At 41.9% G+C, this 18346-nt stretch overlaps 1 protein-coding gene across 3 annotated transcripts in view; it reads left to right on the top strand.

Moving 5' to 3' along the window:
* USP32 (ubiquitin specific peptidase 32) overlaps positions 1-11829 on the top strand; it is a 208035-nt gene extending 196206 nt beyond the window's left edge. For all 3 annotated transcript variants that reach the window (XM_061175432.1, XM_061175431.1, XM_061175430.1), the window contains 6 exons: positions 685-805; positions 5030-5221; positions 6888-7176; positions 8916-9340; positions 9806-9898; positions 10510-11829. In XM_061175432.1, the coding sequence (XP_061031415.1) occupies positions 685-805; positions 5030-5221; positions 6888-7176; positions 8916-9340; positions 9806-9898; positions 10510-10683 (1294 nt within the window). In that variant the 3' untranslated portion in view covers positions 10684-11829. The remainder of the gene's footprint in view (positions 1-684; positions 806-5029; positions 5222-6887; positions 7177-8915; positions 9341-9805; positions 9899-10509) is intronic.
* The last annotated feature ends 6517 nt before the right edge of the window (positions 11830-18346 follow it).

The following is an 18346-nucleotide window of genomic DNA, read 5'->3' as shown; positions in this document are numbered from 1 at the left end:
AGTTAGAAGCCCATGACAAATTGGGACGCCCAAGAAGGAAAGTAGAGAAGTAGAAAGGGGGACTTCCCTGGTGACGCAGTGGTTAGGAGTCCGCCTGCCAATGCAGGGGACGTGGGTTCGAGCCCTGGTCCAGGAAGATCCCACATGCCGCACAGCAACTAAGCCTGTGCGCCACAACTACTGAGTCTGCGTGCTCTAGAGCCCGCGAGCCACAACTACTGAGCCCACGTGCCACAACTACTGAAGCCCGTGCACCGAGAGCCCATGCTCCACAACAAGAGACGCCACTGCAATAAGAAGCCCGCGCATTGCAGTGAAGAGTAGCCGCCCCCCCCCCGCCAACGCAATTAGAGAAAGCCCGCAGGCAGCAACAAAGACCCAACGCAGCCATAAATAAATAAACAAATTTATTAAAAAAAAAAAAAAAGTAGAAAGGGAGAGTTTTGGGGGTTTTTTGGTTTTTTTGTGTTGTTTGGCCACGCCCCACAGCTTGCAGGATCTTAGTTCCCCTACCAGGGATTCAACCCAGGCCGTGGCAGTGAAAGCGACAAGTCCTAACCACTAGACCTCCAGGGAATTCCCGGGGAGAATATTTCTTTTTTTTTTTGAGAATATTTCTGATAAAGAAAATTTGGATTCCTTCATAATTACTCTTCCCTCAGTAGATCTTTTTTCCCCCTTTAGATTTTGCAGGGGCTGTAAAATTGATTGTGGGGAAGACAGAGCTTTCATTGGAAATGCCTATATTGCTGTGGATTGGGACCCCACGGCCCTTCACCTCCGCTATCAAACATCACAGGAAAGGGTAAGTACTCAAAGCCATCGTAAGATGGTGGTTTTCCTATGTAAAATTTTTCCCAGCTTAACTGTATCATGCCATTTCTATTTTCAGACAGTTTAAAAACAGCTAGAAAAACATTCATTGGCATTCTCTGTGGCACTTAAATATATTAACATGATTATGTGGATGTTTCAGTTTTCCCACTTGTAGAGTTAATTGTATTGGAGCATTGAATTTCAAAAATATTAATAATAAGTAAATCTTGAAACAAAACTTTGGGCGTAATTAAGAAGTTATATTCTCTGGCCATGACATATCAAGCATGCCAGTCTCTCTGCCTGTTTATTAATTATTATTGAAGCTGCAGCATTTGGTAACCACTATTACTTAGCTCAAGTGCATTCCAGGGCTATAGCTGCTACCTTTAATGGGCATAGTGATCAGAAAATTAGAGAAAGAACTGAATGTTTAAAGACTGGGCACCTAAGAGTACATCTCCATGCCTGTTCTTCACACTTAGCATTCCTCTACTGCCACTCTGGCTGGAGCAGTTTTTAAATTTTGAAAATGTAACTTCCAAAAGAATACTACCTCCATATCTAAAAATGTTTGCCAAATATTGTTTGAAGGGTAGATTGACTAGATAGCTTGTGCATAGAGATATGAAGAATCTGGTGGAGATGTAAAAGCAACAGAATCAAAGGAGTTGTTTTAGTCACAGGAAGAGTAGTAGTGGCTTTTGCATTTATATGATTCTTGATGGAAATTTCCTTCACTGTTTCTGAAGGCATTCCCTTTAGATAAGTTAGTAATGAGAATTAACTTTTCTGTCTTTTTTTAAGTATAGTTGACTTACACTGTTGTGTTTCTGGTGTACAGCAAAGTGATTCTGTTATACATACATATATATTCTTTTTTGTATTCTTTTCCATTATGGTTTATTACAGGGTACTGATTATAATTCCCTGTGCTATATAATAGGATCTTGTTGTTTATCCATTAGCATATATAATGCACGTATAATAGTTCTCATCTGCTAATCCCAAACTCCCAGTCCAACCCTCCCCCACCCCCTTGGCAACCGCAAGTCTGCTCTCTATGGACTTTTCTGTCTTTTTGTGCTATTGAGGAGTGGGGGAACTCCCAGTTCCAGACCAAATTCCCTATTTGGATCCCTAAATATACCCCCACACACCCTAAGGCTGTCACTAGCCAAGGATGAGTACTATTTGTGGATACTTGGCCAAATGAAAGATCATTGGGCTAAAGGAAGCTGAAGAGAAGTAGATGTTTTGGCAGATTACGCTCACTGTAGCAAGGTAGTTCAATAACCTCAACCATGGTTCCTTTGAAGAGGGAAAATTTTAGCAATTGAAAGAAAGATTCTTAAATCTTCATCAGCACAAAATCCAACGGGACATTATTGTGACAAGATACTCCTGTCAAAGATGAAAAATTATTTGGCTGTAAATCTCTTTCCCTTTTTAACAAACCCAGTGTGCAATCTGAAAAACTCTGGAGGACATCCTGCTTTATAGGAAGAGGGACCTACGTGACCTGTTAAATCTCATCCCACTTCCATTTTCAGTGACCTGTTAAATCTCATCCCACTTCCATTTTCAGTGATGCTCTTAGGATACCATGGAAACCAAGCTGCTATTGAGATATCCTTCCTTGCTGGGGAATGGGGCCACATGACCAATTTCTTCCTACATGTGGTTTCTGCATGTGCTTGGAGAGTCACGTAGACAAAGGAGATTCAAAATTGAGATTGTTGCCTGTATGTTTTATGGTTTTTATTCCAGTAATTCCCCTTTTAAGAATTTATCCTAGGGAAATACTCTGTGATTTGCTGACAAATTTCATCATAGCATTTGTTAGAATAGTAAAACATTAGAAGCAACTTGTATTTGTCCCACATTAGAGGCATGTGGTATAGAAATTGGATAAAATATTATGCAGTCATTGAAAATGATGACTACCAGGAGTTTTTCCCAACATACATGGAGAGATGCTTATGATGTCTTGTAAAGTTTTTTATAAAGCAAGATATAAAATTGCATACACTGAAAAATCTCTTCATATAAAAAATAGGGCAGAAGAAAATCTGCCAATATTTTGACAGTTTGCCTTTATATTAAGAATATAAAAGGTTTCCTGCCTTTTTACATTTTTCACTGCTTTCCAGAATTTCTACATGAATGTTTTATTTGGTAAGGAGGGAAAAATATAGGCAATTGTGCTTATTCTTTTCATTTTTCCCCTGTTTGGACCTCATATTCCTTAATAAAAAATTAAACTAGATAACTTCTCAGATCTCCCTCTTTTTCTAATAGTCTTATAATGTATGAAAGCTTATTATTTCATTCCTTTATGTTTTGGGCTAAGGATGAGCTTTCAAGCAACTTAGATTAAAAAATAAAAAGGAAGAGGGTGCCAATAATAATTTAGACTATTTGAATAATTGTAGAGGATCTGGGAATGGATCCCAAGAGGTAAAGGGAATCTTTGTCATTTAGGGAAATTTTATTAATAAATAAAAATTATTTTTGTCCACAGATATGTTTTTCATCCATCTCCTTCCTCCCTGTCTCCATCCAGCTCTATAGCCTGTGTGTTCTATAGAAAATATAGTCAATAAAAATCAACATTCTTTACTTACTTACTATAATTTGTGGTTGGCCATAAAGCATCCCTGGTAGAGATAATACAGACAATGTTTAACTGGCTGTGAGAAAAGAGACAGTACTATATTTAATACACCTCTTTTTCTACTCTGATTCTAACCACCATGATACAGCATGTTTCCTTTTGAAGCATGTCAGTTTTTCCCTTGGATGACCAGCCCTAAAAATGATGAGAGTTAGTATCAGAAAAGAAGTCAAGGTCAAGCCAGATTTCCCTTCCTAAAAAAAAGATATTTCCTCTAAGTTCCCCTTTTTAAATAAGCTCTTTAGAAATGGATGGCGATGCAATGATAAAACTCTAAATTGCATAATCAACCCCAACCTTGATAGTTTATAAAAACATTTGACAGCCTGTGACTCAGCCATCTTCTCACGTAGGGAAAAAGTCACACCTGAAAACCTGTTCTAAACTGTGAGCTCAGGAAGGAAAACTTGAGGGAAATTGCCTCAGGCAAAGGCAATTCACCTCCCCTCCGGAAGGGAGGAGTAGTAAGTGGGGTGAGGGACCTGTATGTGACCTTTGCCAAAAAGAGAGGCATTCATTGTTGTACTTGTAGTCCCAGCTCCACCCTGCGACGTGATCCCTGTGGAGTCTCACGGTCATTCACAGTCATGCTATGTATGCCTCACCTGCCGTGGTTCTTGATTGCTTATTAAGTGGCAGCCAAGAATTGGAGAGGGAAAAATCCTTCCTTTCTGTTGCATTCTACGCCCCTCCTTGTCTCCTTCCTCCTGATTCCCACGCCACCTCCAACATACATCCTTGCACATCTACCCCCCTTTGCTCTCTCCTCCCTCATATTTACCTCCTCCTTGCTTCAAAGCCTAGCATGCTGGTTAACAGGACCACAGAGGTTTGGGCAGGTATTAGGGGGTCTTCTCAGCAAAATCAACCTTTTTTGAGCCTGCTGTTCCTTTTATTGCCATCTCAGATAGAAAGGCACCAAGAGGCAGGAGACAGATAATAATACACATGGTATTTTGATAACTCTGTGTTACGTGGCATCAGTATGCAAATGAGTTGTAGCCTGTGAGTTTTAATGCCCTGGGGGTTGTCCTCTTAAGGTGAGCTTTTCTGTATCCTTTCTTATTTAATCCAGATCTGGCATCTGTGTTTCAGTGATATTATTTCTCCTAGCCTCTGTAAAGCCTGCAGCATACTAATAATGTTCTCTGTCCCTGCTAAAAATAAATGGCCTAATCTCAACACCCTGGCTTGAGAGCCAGCCCACATGTAAGTTGTTTTAGGATTTCAAATTGTAAAATAAACAGGCAATTCCTTGTTTGTTTTTGTTTTTGTCATTTGGAAGTGTGCAGAAATTTTTCCCAAAAAAGCTGTGGTCATATAAATAGAAATTTGATCAAGGATGTTATTGATGTGATATTTGTGAATAAATGTACAAATGCCCTATTTGCTCAGACTCTAGTTTGGGTTGTATTTTTTTCCTCATGTAAAGTAAATGAGGTTGAGTCACCTAGAGGATGATGCATAGCAGGTGACCATTTTCAACTCCCTCCCTCCCACCCCTTCTCCCATGCCTCCTGTTCCCTCCACCTGCAGGTCATAGATGAGCACGAGAGTGTGGAGCAGAGTCGGCGAGCGCAAGCTGAGCCCATCAACCTGGACAGCTGTCTGCGTGCTTTCACCAGTGAGGAGGAGCTAGGGGAAAATGAGATGTACTACTGCTCCAAGTGTAAGACCCACTGCTTGGCAACCAAGAAGCTAGATCTCTGGAGGCTCCCCCCCATTCTGGTACGTTACAGTCCCACCTCTGAGAGAGCAAGAGTCTAGCTTGAGGGAAAGAAGTGGGGAGCAAATAAGAGTTTTTGAGAATAAGACCCTTCCTGCAGCAGTGTTTAAAACACATTTGCTGTTGCACACAGAGATGAATGGTACTACAGATATTTGCTAGTTTTGTATCCTAAAGAGCATACAGCCTAGAAGGGGAGAGAAGTCATATAGACCAGTAACTGCATTAAGTGCAATATATGAGAAGTGCCACGAGTGGTACAACCTGGTGAATTTGAACTTCAGGAAAAGGTGAAAGCACTTCTGGCTCTAGGGAGAGAGGAAGCTTCAGGCTTGTGCTTTATGGACTACAGAAGAGAACAGAGGCTGAACCTCCGATCCCGCTGTGCTTCATCACATGGCCACAACATGCTGCTGAATTAAATGTGTAGGCACAAGTGCACTGGGGCTTACCTAGTCTTTCTGATTTGATGTACTTCTGCCTTCTCCATTCATGGATTAGGAGACACTCCTGTTGCTTGTCAAGAAAGTTTGAGGTGTCAATTCTTCCTATTCATTTAAGAAAGTTTTTTCCTTAAGGGAGGAAATCCTATCAAATGTTAGGCACTGGTGTATTTTAACCAGAGCTTGTGTGTATTTTTGTATTCATATCTTCTTCCTACTACTCTGTGAGACTGTGAATGTAGACCAGAACAACTTCCCAGGGAAGGATACACAAGAAATTACTAATGGTGATTAGCTAGCTCCAGGGATGGGAAGCAGAGCACAGGGACAGGCTTGGGAACAGGTAGGTGGGAAGGGGGAAGTTTTTTTTTTTAAATTGAGGTATAGTTAACATGGAATTAAATTCATAGATGTTAAATGTCTAGTTTGATGAGTTTGACAATTATATATACTCATATAACCATCACATAAAACATATCATGAAGTATTGGCATTTGTAAAACTATGTTTTTGAGGTCTTTAAAGAATAATGAGGAGTAGATGTTATGTTGAGAACTTGGTGGGCTTCTGTTAAATCCACACACCAGCATGCCCCTTACAGAGGGGTTCTCTTTATATAAACAGTAAATTATTAAGCATTTAGGGTAGAGGGAGCCACCCAAATATCTGTGCCCACAGTAGAGAGCATAATCACACTGCATAAGGCTAGAGGAATTCATTGCTCTTGAAAAGAAGAAGAGAAGCCAAAAAAGAGAAGGGAGATTCTTATGCTCTTCAGGACAGTGAAACTCTGTGGTAGCAACCAAAGGATGTGGTAAGAAGGGAGAGGCCTCCTATTGGAGGTTGGGTAAGTTTCATCTGTAAAAAACGCCTCCATTTTTCTTCAAAACATTCAGTATATAGTATTCTATCCTCATGAGTGTGTTTATGAATGGATCTTCTATGATACTGGAGAGAGGTAAAGGTCGGCGTGCGTCACAAGCCCAGAGAACATGCAAGTATAGGCTCCTAGGATAGTGAAGGGAATTAGGAGGATTACCATGTTGGTCATATAGCTAAAGGGCAGTGGCCTGTTAACTATGTTACATAATAAAATATATTCTTTTGGGGGAAAAAAGTTATGTTATATTTTTGGAACATTTACGTGTATTAGACTTGTGGTTTTTTAATGTGTATTTTGTATCTTCAGAACTCTTTAATGCAACTGTTTTCTATTCTTCTCCAGATTATTCATCTTAAACGATTTCAATTTGTAAATGGGCGATGGATAAAATCACAGAAAATTGTTAAATTTCCTCGTGAGAGTTTTGACCCTAGTGCTTTTTTGGTGCCGAGAGACCCAGCTCTCTGTCAGCGTAAACCACTCACACCCCAGGGGGACGACCTCTCTGAGCCCAGGGTCCTGGCAGGAGAGGTGAAGAAAGTGGATGCTCAGAACTCAGCTGGGGAAGACAACATGCTCCTGAGCAAGAGTCCATCCTCACTCAGCGCGAATGTCATCAGTAGCCCTAAAGGTGAGGAGGCCTGGGGGACTTCACGGAGCCCAGACATCACTCTGCAAGGGGCTCTCCAGGGATCCCTCTAGGCTGCGTGTTTCCCTGTTTTCCACTCTGGAGCAACAGCTTGGTTGTACAAGGAACCTGTCTGAAATGTGACTTTTAGCAAGAAGTACAGCCTCGCTAAATCTATTTTCTCATTCATAAAATGAAGATAATACTAAGTTCACAGAGTGAGAAATTGATACATCAAGAGTAAAGCACTTTAGGACTTCCCTGGGTCCAGTTGTTAAGACTTAGCGCTTCCAGTGCAGGGGGCATGGGTTCAGTCCCTGGTCAGGGAACTAAGATCCCACATGCCGTACTGCGTAGCCAAGAAAAAACCCAAGAAACAAACAAAACATTTTAAAAAAGAAAAAGAGTAAAGAACTTTACATAGAGCCTGACATTTGGTGATCATGAATGATAGTTGTCATCCTTGTTCCCTTACAGCAGGGGTTCTCAAAATATAGTCTGGGAACCCCTAGAGAGTCCCTGAGACCCCTTCTGGAGGATCAGAACTGTTTTCATAAAAATACTAAGTATTTGGGGGTTCCCTGGCGGTCCAGTTGTTAGGACTCGGCGCTTTCTCTGCTGTGGCCCAAGGTTCAATCCCTGGTCAGAAAACTAAGATCCCACAAGCCACGCAGCAAGGCAAAAAAAAAAGAAAAAGGAAAAAATACTAAGTATTTGCCTTTCCGCTTTCATTCTCTCACAAGCGGAGTCAGAGCCAACAATATGTGTGATATTGTCAGTGAAATATATGCTTGTGTGGGACTTCCCTGGTGGTGCAGTGGTTAGGAATCCGTCTGCCAGTGCACGGGGCACGGGTTCGAGCCCTGGTCTGGGAAGATCCCACATGCCAAGGAGCAACTAAGCCCATGCACCACAACTACTGAGCCTGCGCTCTAGAGCCCGAGAGCCACAATTACTGAGCCCGCATGCCACAACTACTGAAGCCCGCGTGCCTAGAGCCTGTGCTCTGCAACAAGAGAAGCCACTGCAATAAGAAGCCAGCACACCGCAAAGAAGAGTAACCCCCGCTTACCGCAACTAGAGAAAGCCTGCGTGCAGCAACAAAGACCCAACGCAGCCAAAAATTAATTAATTAATTAATTTAAAAATGAAAGAAAAATATATGCTTGTGTATTGTGTTTTTCAAATTCCTCAGTTTTAATTTCTAGTATGGTAAATATTGATAGATAGAATTTACATAAACAAAAGTTCTAGAGGTCCTCAACAATTCTTAAGGGTATATAAGGGGGTGGGGAGCTGTTTATGGCCTGCTACTTTACAGGATTGTTGTGAGAGGTAGAGATAATAGAGTTCCCAATATCATGCCTAGCAATAGTAAGTGCTTAATAATTAGTGATCATATTTTTTAATCTAATTTTACAAAGAAGAAGAATATGTATTTGTAAAACTCCATAGTCTAATATTGTTTTGAACTGAATCTGTCCTAAATCATCTTTCTGCTATTTTCTAAGTCTGTACTTAGTTGTACTTCACATTTTCAGGACATTGCTGCCTTGAGGGGGATGGCGTTGAGGAAGACAAGAATGTAACTTACTGTCCACATAATAGGAATAAAGTGTAGCCAGTCAGGACGCCCCTGTCTTTACCTTTATGTGTACACTTGTGAAGTTGACTTCATAGTTAGCATTTGGTGGCTGGTTTAACTTGTGGCATTTGGATTTATCTTTTCTTCCCTTTCACAGGTTCACCTTCTTCATCAAGGAAAAGTGGAACCAGCTGTCCCTCCAGCAAAAACAGCAGCCCTAACAGCAGCCCTCGGACTATAGGGAGGAGCAAAGGGAGGCTCCGGCTACCCCAGATCGGCAGCAAAAATAAACTGTCAAGTAGTAAGGAGAACTTGGATGCCAGCAAAGAGAACGGGGCTGGGCAAGTTTGTGAGCTGGCTGATGCCTTGAGCCGAGGGCACATGCTGGGGGGCAGCCAGCCTGAGCTGGTCACCCCGCAGGACCATGAAGTAGCTTTGGTCAATGGCTTCCTTTATGAGCATGAGGCATGTGGCAATGGCTACAGCAATGGTCAGTTTGAAAACCACAGTGAAGAAGACAGCACCGATGACCAAAGAGAAGATATTCATGTTAAGCCTATTTATAATCTATATGCAATTTCGGTAAGTGGTTTGTTGTATGTATTCAGAATGATCTGCACTTTCAGTGGTTGGTTTGCTCATCTTCATTCATTCATTCATTCATTCGTTCATCATTTTTTCAGGGCCTGCTTATTTGCTGGGCATTGAGCTTGGTGATAGACAAAGTTAGCAGTAGATATCTTGGCCTTTTGGGTAGAATCCAAGATGCTCACAGTATAATAAAGGGAACAGTCGTGTAATCATTATAACCTGAGTCACAGGTTCAAGTCATTCACAACTGTGTGTTTCTAAGGAATTTTTGCTTTCCAAAAATAATTACAACAATAAAATGGTAAGATTCAGAGTTTTAAAATTTTCAGTTTTCCTCTTTGATTTGTTTTTGGAAGAAGGAAAACACTTTTTTTTCCCAAAAGTGTTTTCCTGATTGGATCCTAGTACTGTGCCCTGTCAACTACTAATATACCTCCACTTTCTTCTCTCTTATAGTGCCATTCAGGAATTCTGGGCGGGGGTCATTACGTCACTTATGCCAAAAACCCAAACAGCAGGTGGTACTGTTACAATGACAGCAGCTGTAAGGTAAATATCCCCAATCTTTGAATAAAAGAAACAAATGTCAACAGAACTGGAGGGCATTTGTTGAAATAATGGACTTTCTCCTGAATAGGAAATAGTTATTGCTATTAGAATCAGGAAAAAAGAAAAAAAAAATTCCTCTAAGGGAGAATCAGTATATAGATGCCTTCAGTATAAAGGAATAAAAGTGATATGCAGGGAATTCCCTGGCACTCCAGTGGTTGGGACTCGACGCCTTCACTGCGAGGGCCCAGGTTTGATCCCTGGTTGGGGTGGGGGGGGTTATGCAGAGCAGAGAATGAAAACAGTGAAGAGGAAGAAGGTATTGGTTATAAGAAAAATTTCTTATCTTTTGAGCTAGTAGAATTTGATGGGTTGTTTTGTTTCATTTTTTGTCATTCTTTTGACTTGTCTATGGTATGAATATTTCCCCAAAACAAACATTGAAAATAATGGGTCTTATTTTAGGGGCAGGTATGAGACAGCCAAAATATTAAGCTGATTGGAAGCAATCAGGTTTAGTAATTAAAGAGGGTTGGTCCTCCCTTCCCTGGTGAGGATTAAGAGCCAGCATAGTGATGGCTTTTTAGTTAAAGCCTTTCTTGCTCCTTCAGGAACTTCACCCTGATGAAATTGACACCGACTCTGCCTACATTCTTTTCTATGAGCAGCAGGGGATAGACTATGCACAATTTCTGCCAAAGATTGACGGCAAAAAGATGGCAGACACAAGCAGCATGGACGAAGACTTTGAGTCTGATTACAAAAAGTACTGTGTGTTACAGTAAAGCTACCACTCTGGCTGCTAGACAGGCTGGTGATGAGGGAAATGACTCCCCGTAGCTGACATTGGGCAAAAGCGTCGCTGAAAGGCAAGCTAAATGTGTAGTTATTTTATCCTATGACCCTGAAGCACAAAATAAAAATCCTAATTAAAATAGCAGTTAACATAACAGTAGTAATAATTTTGTTTGGAAGTGTCTCACACGAGCTCCCTGGTAGAGAACTTTCAGGCAGAGCCCACCATTAGCCTGTAAACAAAAGGGTTTGGCACCAGCCCCCTGGGACCAAATAAGAACTAAGTTGTGCTTGTCCAGATATGAACAAACATGTAGCAAGTATAGTTTACCAATAATCATAACAAAATACTAAGAATTTCCTTGGAGTAAAAGTAAAACAAAAAATTGTAGTGTTGTCTGGGGACGACATGATATGCTACCTCCTTTTTCCTGAAGTTTTATTCCACTGTAGTGACTGACACGATGGAGAAAGCAAGATCACAGAGGCGTGCGAAGGATTCTTACAGCATGGACACAGATTTTTCGATTTACTTTTTAAACCATTTTCCCACTCTTTCTATGTCTTTATTGCTTTTTGTTTTTGTTGTTGTGTTTGTGTTTGAGACATAGCCAATCACTGGTGGTAGCAGAGGCATATATAAGTGATAAGTCTGAAAGGGAGAATCTCTTAAGAGTTGCGTGCCTTCTACCCAGGGCCTTGGTTGGGAGACCCTGCAGGAAAAAAAAAAAAAAGCATCCTAGGAGATCCAGCTAAAATAAAACAGCCCTCCAGATAGAGGTGGCCTACTTTGAGGATACTTCAAGAGCCCTCAAAAATGTTTACCACCACTGCTGAGTGTGGGAGGGAAGTTGCCAAAATTTGCACCATCTTTACATGCACTGTTGCACAGAGAGCTTCTGAGAGGGAAAGTGGCAACAAAGCTAGATGGTATTTTAAAATTAGTGGTTGTTTGTTCTTTGTTTCTTTGTTTTGCACTTTAAAGAAAGAATACGTGCAAATGAACTTTTCAGAACTTGTTCATATTTGATGGCTATAAGGGCTATAAATTAACTTAATTGGGGTATTTTCCCCCATCATATGAAATTTAACAACAAAACACATCCCAAACATTGATAGTGTATAAGTATTTTTAATGAAATTGGTGGTTTTAGGAAGTAAACTTTTGTTTGCATGTCCATATACTTTTTTTATTTTGGTGTTTGTCCTTTTTATTTTTTATTTTTTTACATTTCACAGTAGTGGTCATCAAAAGTTATGTTTCTTTGCTCACTTCATTTTTTCCTTCAATAATTCAAGACTGGAACAAAAGTATATAAATGTTATTTATTTCAGGCAACATTTTTTTCCTGTGTTGTTTTTAAATATGTATTCGAAGTAAATATTTCACTTTTTTTTCAGTCTTTTTTTATTCATCTGGACCCTGGAAGCTGATTCTCATTAATTGTCAGATTCCATTACCCTTCCTTCCTCATAGATAGTAGGTACCAATGTAATTAAGCATTTGTGTTCTGATATCTGAGGTCGGTTGCTATCCAGTTCTTCTCAGAGCATTTGGAAAGGTTGTCATAAATGGCTATCTAAGTTGAAACCCTATTCAGAAGAAGACTATAATCACAGGTAGGAAGGAGTGGCCTAAATGGTATAATGTGATAAAGTCAGACAAAATGCAGACTTTATAGTTTCATGATTTTCAGTGTATAAAATCTGTCCATTCCTAACTGGACAAGTCCCATGAAAAAGTGGAAGATTTTAAAGAATTTCCTTACAGATGTTTTATTTAAGCAGGTAGCACAATCTACTAATGTTGTTTGATCTGTGTTGGTTATATTGGTTGTAATTAATTTTTTTAATTCATGATTAGCAGAAAATTTATTAAATTAACTAACTACATTCACTTTGTAAATTACTGTATAAAACTTGTTGACAATGCACTGACTTTAGAAAGATGTTAATGTACATAAATAGAGTGTAAATAAAATAGTGTTGATGTACTGAAATACGAACTGTATAAAAAAGTATTGGTAATTGTATATGGAGTGTAACTGTTTATCTGTAACTATTATCCAAACAAATTAAATACTGTGGATGCATCTATGTGCTGTTTTTCCTCTATACAAGTAAGCACAAAAAAGTCAAATTCTTTAGCCTTCCTCTCTGTGACCCTGTTTTAATTCTCCTAACTTGAATAATACCTACCTGACTTACAGAGTTGGAGGTTCTATCTCTGAGGGAATGCAAGCTGTGTTGAAGGTAGAACAAGATACCTGCAGTGACCGGATAAATTGATTTGAATTTGGTTCACATCCCTGTTAGGAAATTGCTTCGAAGGTAATGAAGGGGTTGGGGAGAAGGGTGGCTTGCTGGTTTGGAACTGAGAATTGATGAAGGAGGTTTTGCAATAGTTTTCCTGCAGATTAAGAGATAAGGTGAAGAAGAGGCCAACTTCTTATTTGTATAATACCTTGAGATGATCCTGGATTTCTAGGGGGCTCTGAGAAACCAGGGATATCCCTGGTTGTCGTTCTGGGAGATCTCCAGGGAGGCAGTTGACAGTGTTGAGAAGAGTCGAAGATTTAGAGTTGTGGGTCCTTCACATTCAGTCCTATCTATTTACCTTTAAAATCAGAATACCTACCTCTGGGGCTTATGTTAAGTAAATGAAGTATATAAATGCCTGACACAGTTTCTTGGGAAGTGCTCAATGAATGTGAAATCCATCCCCCATGAGATCAGTCCTATACAAGGAGGTTTTTGTATTCCCTGGCCGTACTGACACTAAAAGAATTTGATAGCTCTCTGCTCACATTCTCCAAAAAACAGGAATACACATTAAAAATGTATAGAATGAAACATGTTGAATCAGCAGCAATAGTAGCTTGTTTAAGGAAACGAACAAACAGAAAAAGGATCAGAAAAGTAATCAAAAATGAAGCATGGCTTCCAAAGTGCAGTCTGTGTCTCTGGCTTTTTAAAAGACAACCTTGAATATCTTCATCTTTGTATCTCAAACATTGTTCCTGGCACGTGGAAGGTAAATAATATATAAAATAAATAATATTTTAATGAAAAAAATAAAAGACAATCTTGAAAAGAAACAGCATATAGAGATGGGCAGGCATTTTATTTCTGGTTCCTGAATGGCCCTGTAAATTGAGAGTGGTCATCAGCCTCTCTGGCTAAGGCAGTTCAACATGGAATCTCCCTTCCACTTGGTGGCATTGCTCACTTATGGGTTCTTTTCTTAGTTGTAGATACCATTGAATTGGAGCAAGTAGATGAATGGCCACATTTTCTCCAACTATTTTAAAGGTTGACTATAGAATTTTACTAGGCTAGAGCCATAATGCGCAGCTTAGGGAACAGAGATCCCAGCTTTCCTTGATGATGTACCACCAGGTTTCTTAGTATTGAAATCAGAAGGTCAGAAACACACCTACGTCTATGATCAGAGACCCATACATGATAGAGCAATAAAAAGAGGCTGGCTTTAGGTTTGCCAAACTTCCTACCAGTGGAAAGCAAGGTAGTAAATAAGAGTGCAGGAGTTGCAAACTCAGAGACCTATAGGGACCATGTTGGGAACAGAGTGTAAGAGAAGCTGGCCCAGCTGTGGATGAGAATGGGGAATAGTGCTGAGTTGTAGGGCACACATCCTTCTAAAGGCTCCATTTGTTGCCATGCAGGAATGTGGGCCCCAGTGTTAGACCAAACCTTTTTTTTTCCCCCCTAAAGAGAAGCCAGAAATCCAGATATTTATACAAAATATCCAATTTAGACATGTTGGCAGGTTTGTTTTTTAATTTTTAAACATTGTACTGTCCAAGTAAAACATATTTGCAAGCCAGATACTAGCCACCACTTTTATGCCCTCTGGTAAGTAGAAAGGTCATGGACTTGGAGAGATTCTAGGTCTTGCTATATTACAGCAACTGTGCACTAAAACAAGTTCTTTGGACCCTCAGATTTCTCATGCCCAATGAGAATACCACTTTACTTCAAAGGATTATTATAAGGAATAGATAATGAATGTAAATAGGCCCAGGCCCTGACACCTATTGGGTACTCAAATAATAGTATTCTTTCCCCACTTAGAGAAGCAGAACACAGGTATAACATAACAATAATGTTATGCTCAAGTTCATTACCAGTCAAGAAGCGTACAGCTAATGACATATGAGCACATTCTAGGTACAGAGCTCTGTGCTAGATTCTCTGGGGGCAGCTGTTCCCAACCTGGCAATTCATGAGCATCATCAAAATCAACTAGGAGCTTGTTAAATGTGCTGATTCCAGAGTCCCACCCACATTGTCATATTACATCTGTGCTCTGTGCCTATTGACACCCAGATTTATGAGATCATCTTCTCCCAAGCAGTCCAAGAATCTGCATTTTTTAATATAAATTTATTTATTTTATTTATTTTTGGCTGTGTTGGGTCCTCTTTGCTGTGCGCAGGCTTTCTCTAGTTGGGGCGAGCAGGGGCCACTCTTTTTTTTTTCTTTTTTTTCTTTTTATTTATTTATTTTGGCTGTGTTGGGTCTTCATTGCTGTGCAAGGACTTTCTCTAGTTGCGGCGAGCGAGGGCCACTCTTCATCACGGTGCGCGGGCCTCTTGGTTGCGGTGCACAGGCTTCTCATTGCGGTGGCTTCTCTTGTTGCAGAGCGCGGGCTCTAGGCGCGTGGGCTTCAGTAGTTGTGGCTCACAGGCTCAGTAGTTGTGGCTTGCGGGCTCTAGAGCACAGGCTCAGTAGTTGTGGCGCACGGGTTTAGTTGCTCCGCGGCATGTGGGATCTTCCTGGACCAGGGCTCGAACCCGTGTCCCCTGCATTGGCAGGCGGATTCTTAACCACCGCACCACCAGGGAAGCCCTAGAATCTGCATTTTAATAAGTTCCTCAGGGGAGATTCTTTTGTAGCCAGTTGGCACTGTCCTGCAGATTGGTCATTTATGGAAACCACTGCTCCAGGGAATGAATCATTACTTCCAGTCTAATTAGGGAAAGATGATATGCATATGCACACATGTAAGGAGGATTGGTAGGTATAATTGTCTCTGATGAAGTGCTGACTGAGGACGTTAGACAGTAGCTGTTGGCAGAGTACTTAGGGAAAACCATATGGGAAAGGGAAGTGAGCAGCGCCATGAAGCAAGACCAGGATTTTCTTGTCAGAAGTGTGCAGAGCAGTGTAGCAGTCTGAACAGAAAAGGCAGCCGAGGTGGTGCGTTCCAGAGGCTGTGGAGGCCGTTTGAGGTGAGCTGAAGGTGCACGAGGAGCATAGTAGAAGATAACAAGCAGGAGAAACCATGTTGTGAAGGCCTGAGAAGGTCAGACCTGCTCTCATAAAAGTGTTTCACATTGCCAAGTATTTTGGTATGGTTGCAAAACATTTTCCCATGGTTTTCATTAAGTACACACTAATCTGAGACCACTTAGTTATAAACAAATTTGTGTTTTCTGTAACTTAACTTTCTCTTTTTCAAATACACAATCCACTTCTGCTGAAATTTCTCTTGATAATGAACTTTGGACTTTACCACAAGCCCAAGAGGAATGCAGATGGAAACTAGGCTTCAAGTGCTCCAAGAAGATCAAAGGAAGTAGAGGAAAAAGAAAAAAGGAAACAGGCAGGAAATGGGAGGAAAACTAGAAGGGCTGTGGAAAAAGAGAAGGAAGGCAAGCCAGAGAAAGGAGCCCGCCTAGTGTGGCCCGGAGAACGGAGGAGAGGAGGACCAGGAGGGAGAGTGGGCTGGTGGCCGTGTCCAAGATCCTTGGAGGCCCCGGGGGCGGGCGTCTTCAGTTCTTCATGGCGGGATCCTCTGCACTGATGGTAAACCCCAGCGCTCACTGGGGTTATAGAGAGGAGGCCTTCTGTATTGAGGATCAGCAGGGAGCCCCCCAGGATGGATCAGGAGTTGCCCGTGGTCAGCAGGGCTGCTCCAGCCCCTAGTTCAGGGCCGTCATCTTAGGTGACCCCACAGAAAGCCATGTCGCTCTGCTTCTTGCAGAACGGTATGACTTTGGAGTAGGTCACTTGTCTCCCCTGCACCTCTGTTCCATTGTGAATCATGAAGGGTTTGCCTGATGTCAGTGGTCTTAAACGTTTATTTTGAAACAACATTGGGGCAGGACCCTTTCCTCCAATTGTATTATTTTTATGTATAAATATTTTATTTATTTTTTGACTGCGTTGGGTCTTCATGGCTGCGTGCGGGCTTTCTCTAGTTGCAGCCAGCGGGGGTTACTCTTTGTTGTGGTGCGGGGGCTTCTCTTGTTGCGGAGTAGGGGCTCTAGGTGCACGGGCTTGGTAGTTGTGGCTCATGGGCTCTAGAGCGCAGGCTCAGTAGTTGTGGTGCGTGTGCTTAGCTGCTCCGCGGCATGTGGGATCTTCCAGAACCAGAGCTCGAACCCATGTCCCCTGCATTGGCAGGCAGATTCTGAACCACTGCACCACCAGGGAAGCCCCCTCCAACTGTATTTTATCTGAAGGACCCATAGCTGAAGCAGGTGAGGTTGGAGTTGCTCAGGTTGAAGTGAGGGTGGGGGATGGGGTGCTCCTTGAGCAGCCTCTGGGAACTCTGGATCAGATGTTCAGTAAAGCACCTGGGGGCTTCCCTGGTGGCAGCAGTGGTTAAGAATCCACCTGCCAGTGCCGAGGACACGGGTTCGAGCCCTGGTCCGGGAAGATCCCACATGCCCTCGAGCAACTAAGCCCATGTGCACAACTACTGAGCCTGCGCTCTAGAGCCCGCGAGCCACAACTACTGAAGCCCGTGTGCCTAGAGCCCGTTTTCCGCAGCAAGAGAAGCCACCGCAATGAGAAGCCCGCGCAGTCTAACGAACAGTAGCCCCCGCTCGCTGCAACTAGAGAAAGCCTGCGCGCAGCAATGAAGACCCGACGGAGCCAAATATAGATAAATAAATAAATTTTTTTTAATTTGTTTTAAAAAAATATAAATAAAGCCCCTTGGACACTAAAGCATTCAGAAAGTCGATCGTGGGGAATTCCCTGGCAGTCCAGTGGTTAGGACTTGGGGCTTTCACTGCCGTGGCCCCGGGTTCAACCCCTGGTTGGGGAACTGTGCAAGACTCGCTGCGTGGCCAAAAAAAAAAAAAAATAGTCAATCATGATGCAGTGCTGATCCCTGAAGAGCTCCCGGAGAATGGTCCCCAGCAACAGTGCTGTCGAGCCCAAGTTCGAGTACCCGGTGCTGAGGCCAAACAAACCGAAATACCGGAGTTTGGTGCAGAGGAAGGTTTATTGATAGAGAGGGTGGCAACCGAGAAGATGGAGACGTACGTTTGTCTCAGATCCGCTTTACTGGCTGGCCTGGGTGCAAGCCTTTTAGGGATAAAGGGGCGGGGTCTTGGGGTGCGTGACCAGCTCACGCTCAGTCCTCTGACTGGTGCGTGGTGAGGTAACAGGGTGAAGCTTTTCCTGACAACATCAACCACCTGGGGTCTACATGCTTGTGGTCAGCATGCAGTCACCTTCCTCCACCAGATGTGGGTCCTTGTTTCTGCAGAACAATTCAAAGGTATGTGTCAGATTTTTATGCATATCCCTTCAGGAGGAATTAGGACTCTGTTTCATAGCTGAACTATTGTTTCTTGACTGCTTTTCCTTTGTTTCTGTATTCCCTCTCTTCCT

Source organism: Eubalaena glacialis, chromosome 19 (assembly GCF_028564815.1).
Source record: "Eubalaena glacialis isolate mEubGla1 chromosome 19, mEubGla1.1.hap2.+ XY, whole genome shotgun sequence".
NCBI lineage: Eukaryota > Metazoa > Chordata > Mammalia > Artiodactyla > Balaenidae > Eubalaena > Eubalaena glacialis.
This window is presented reverse-complemented; position numbering and strand designations above follow the sequence as displayed.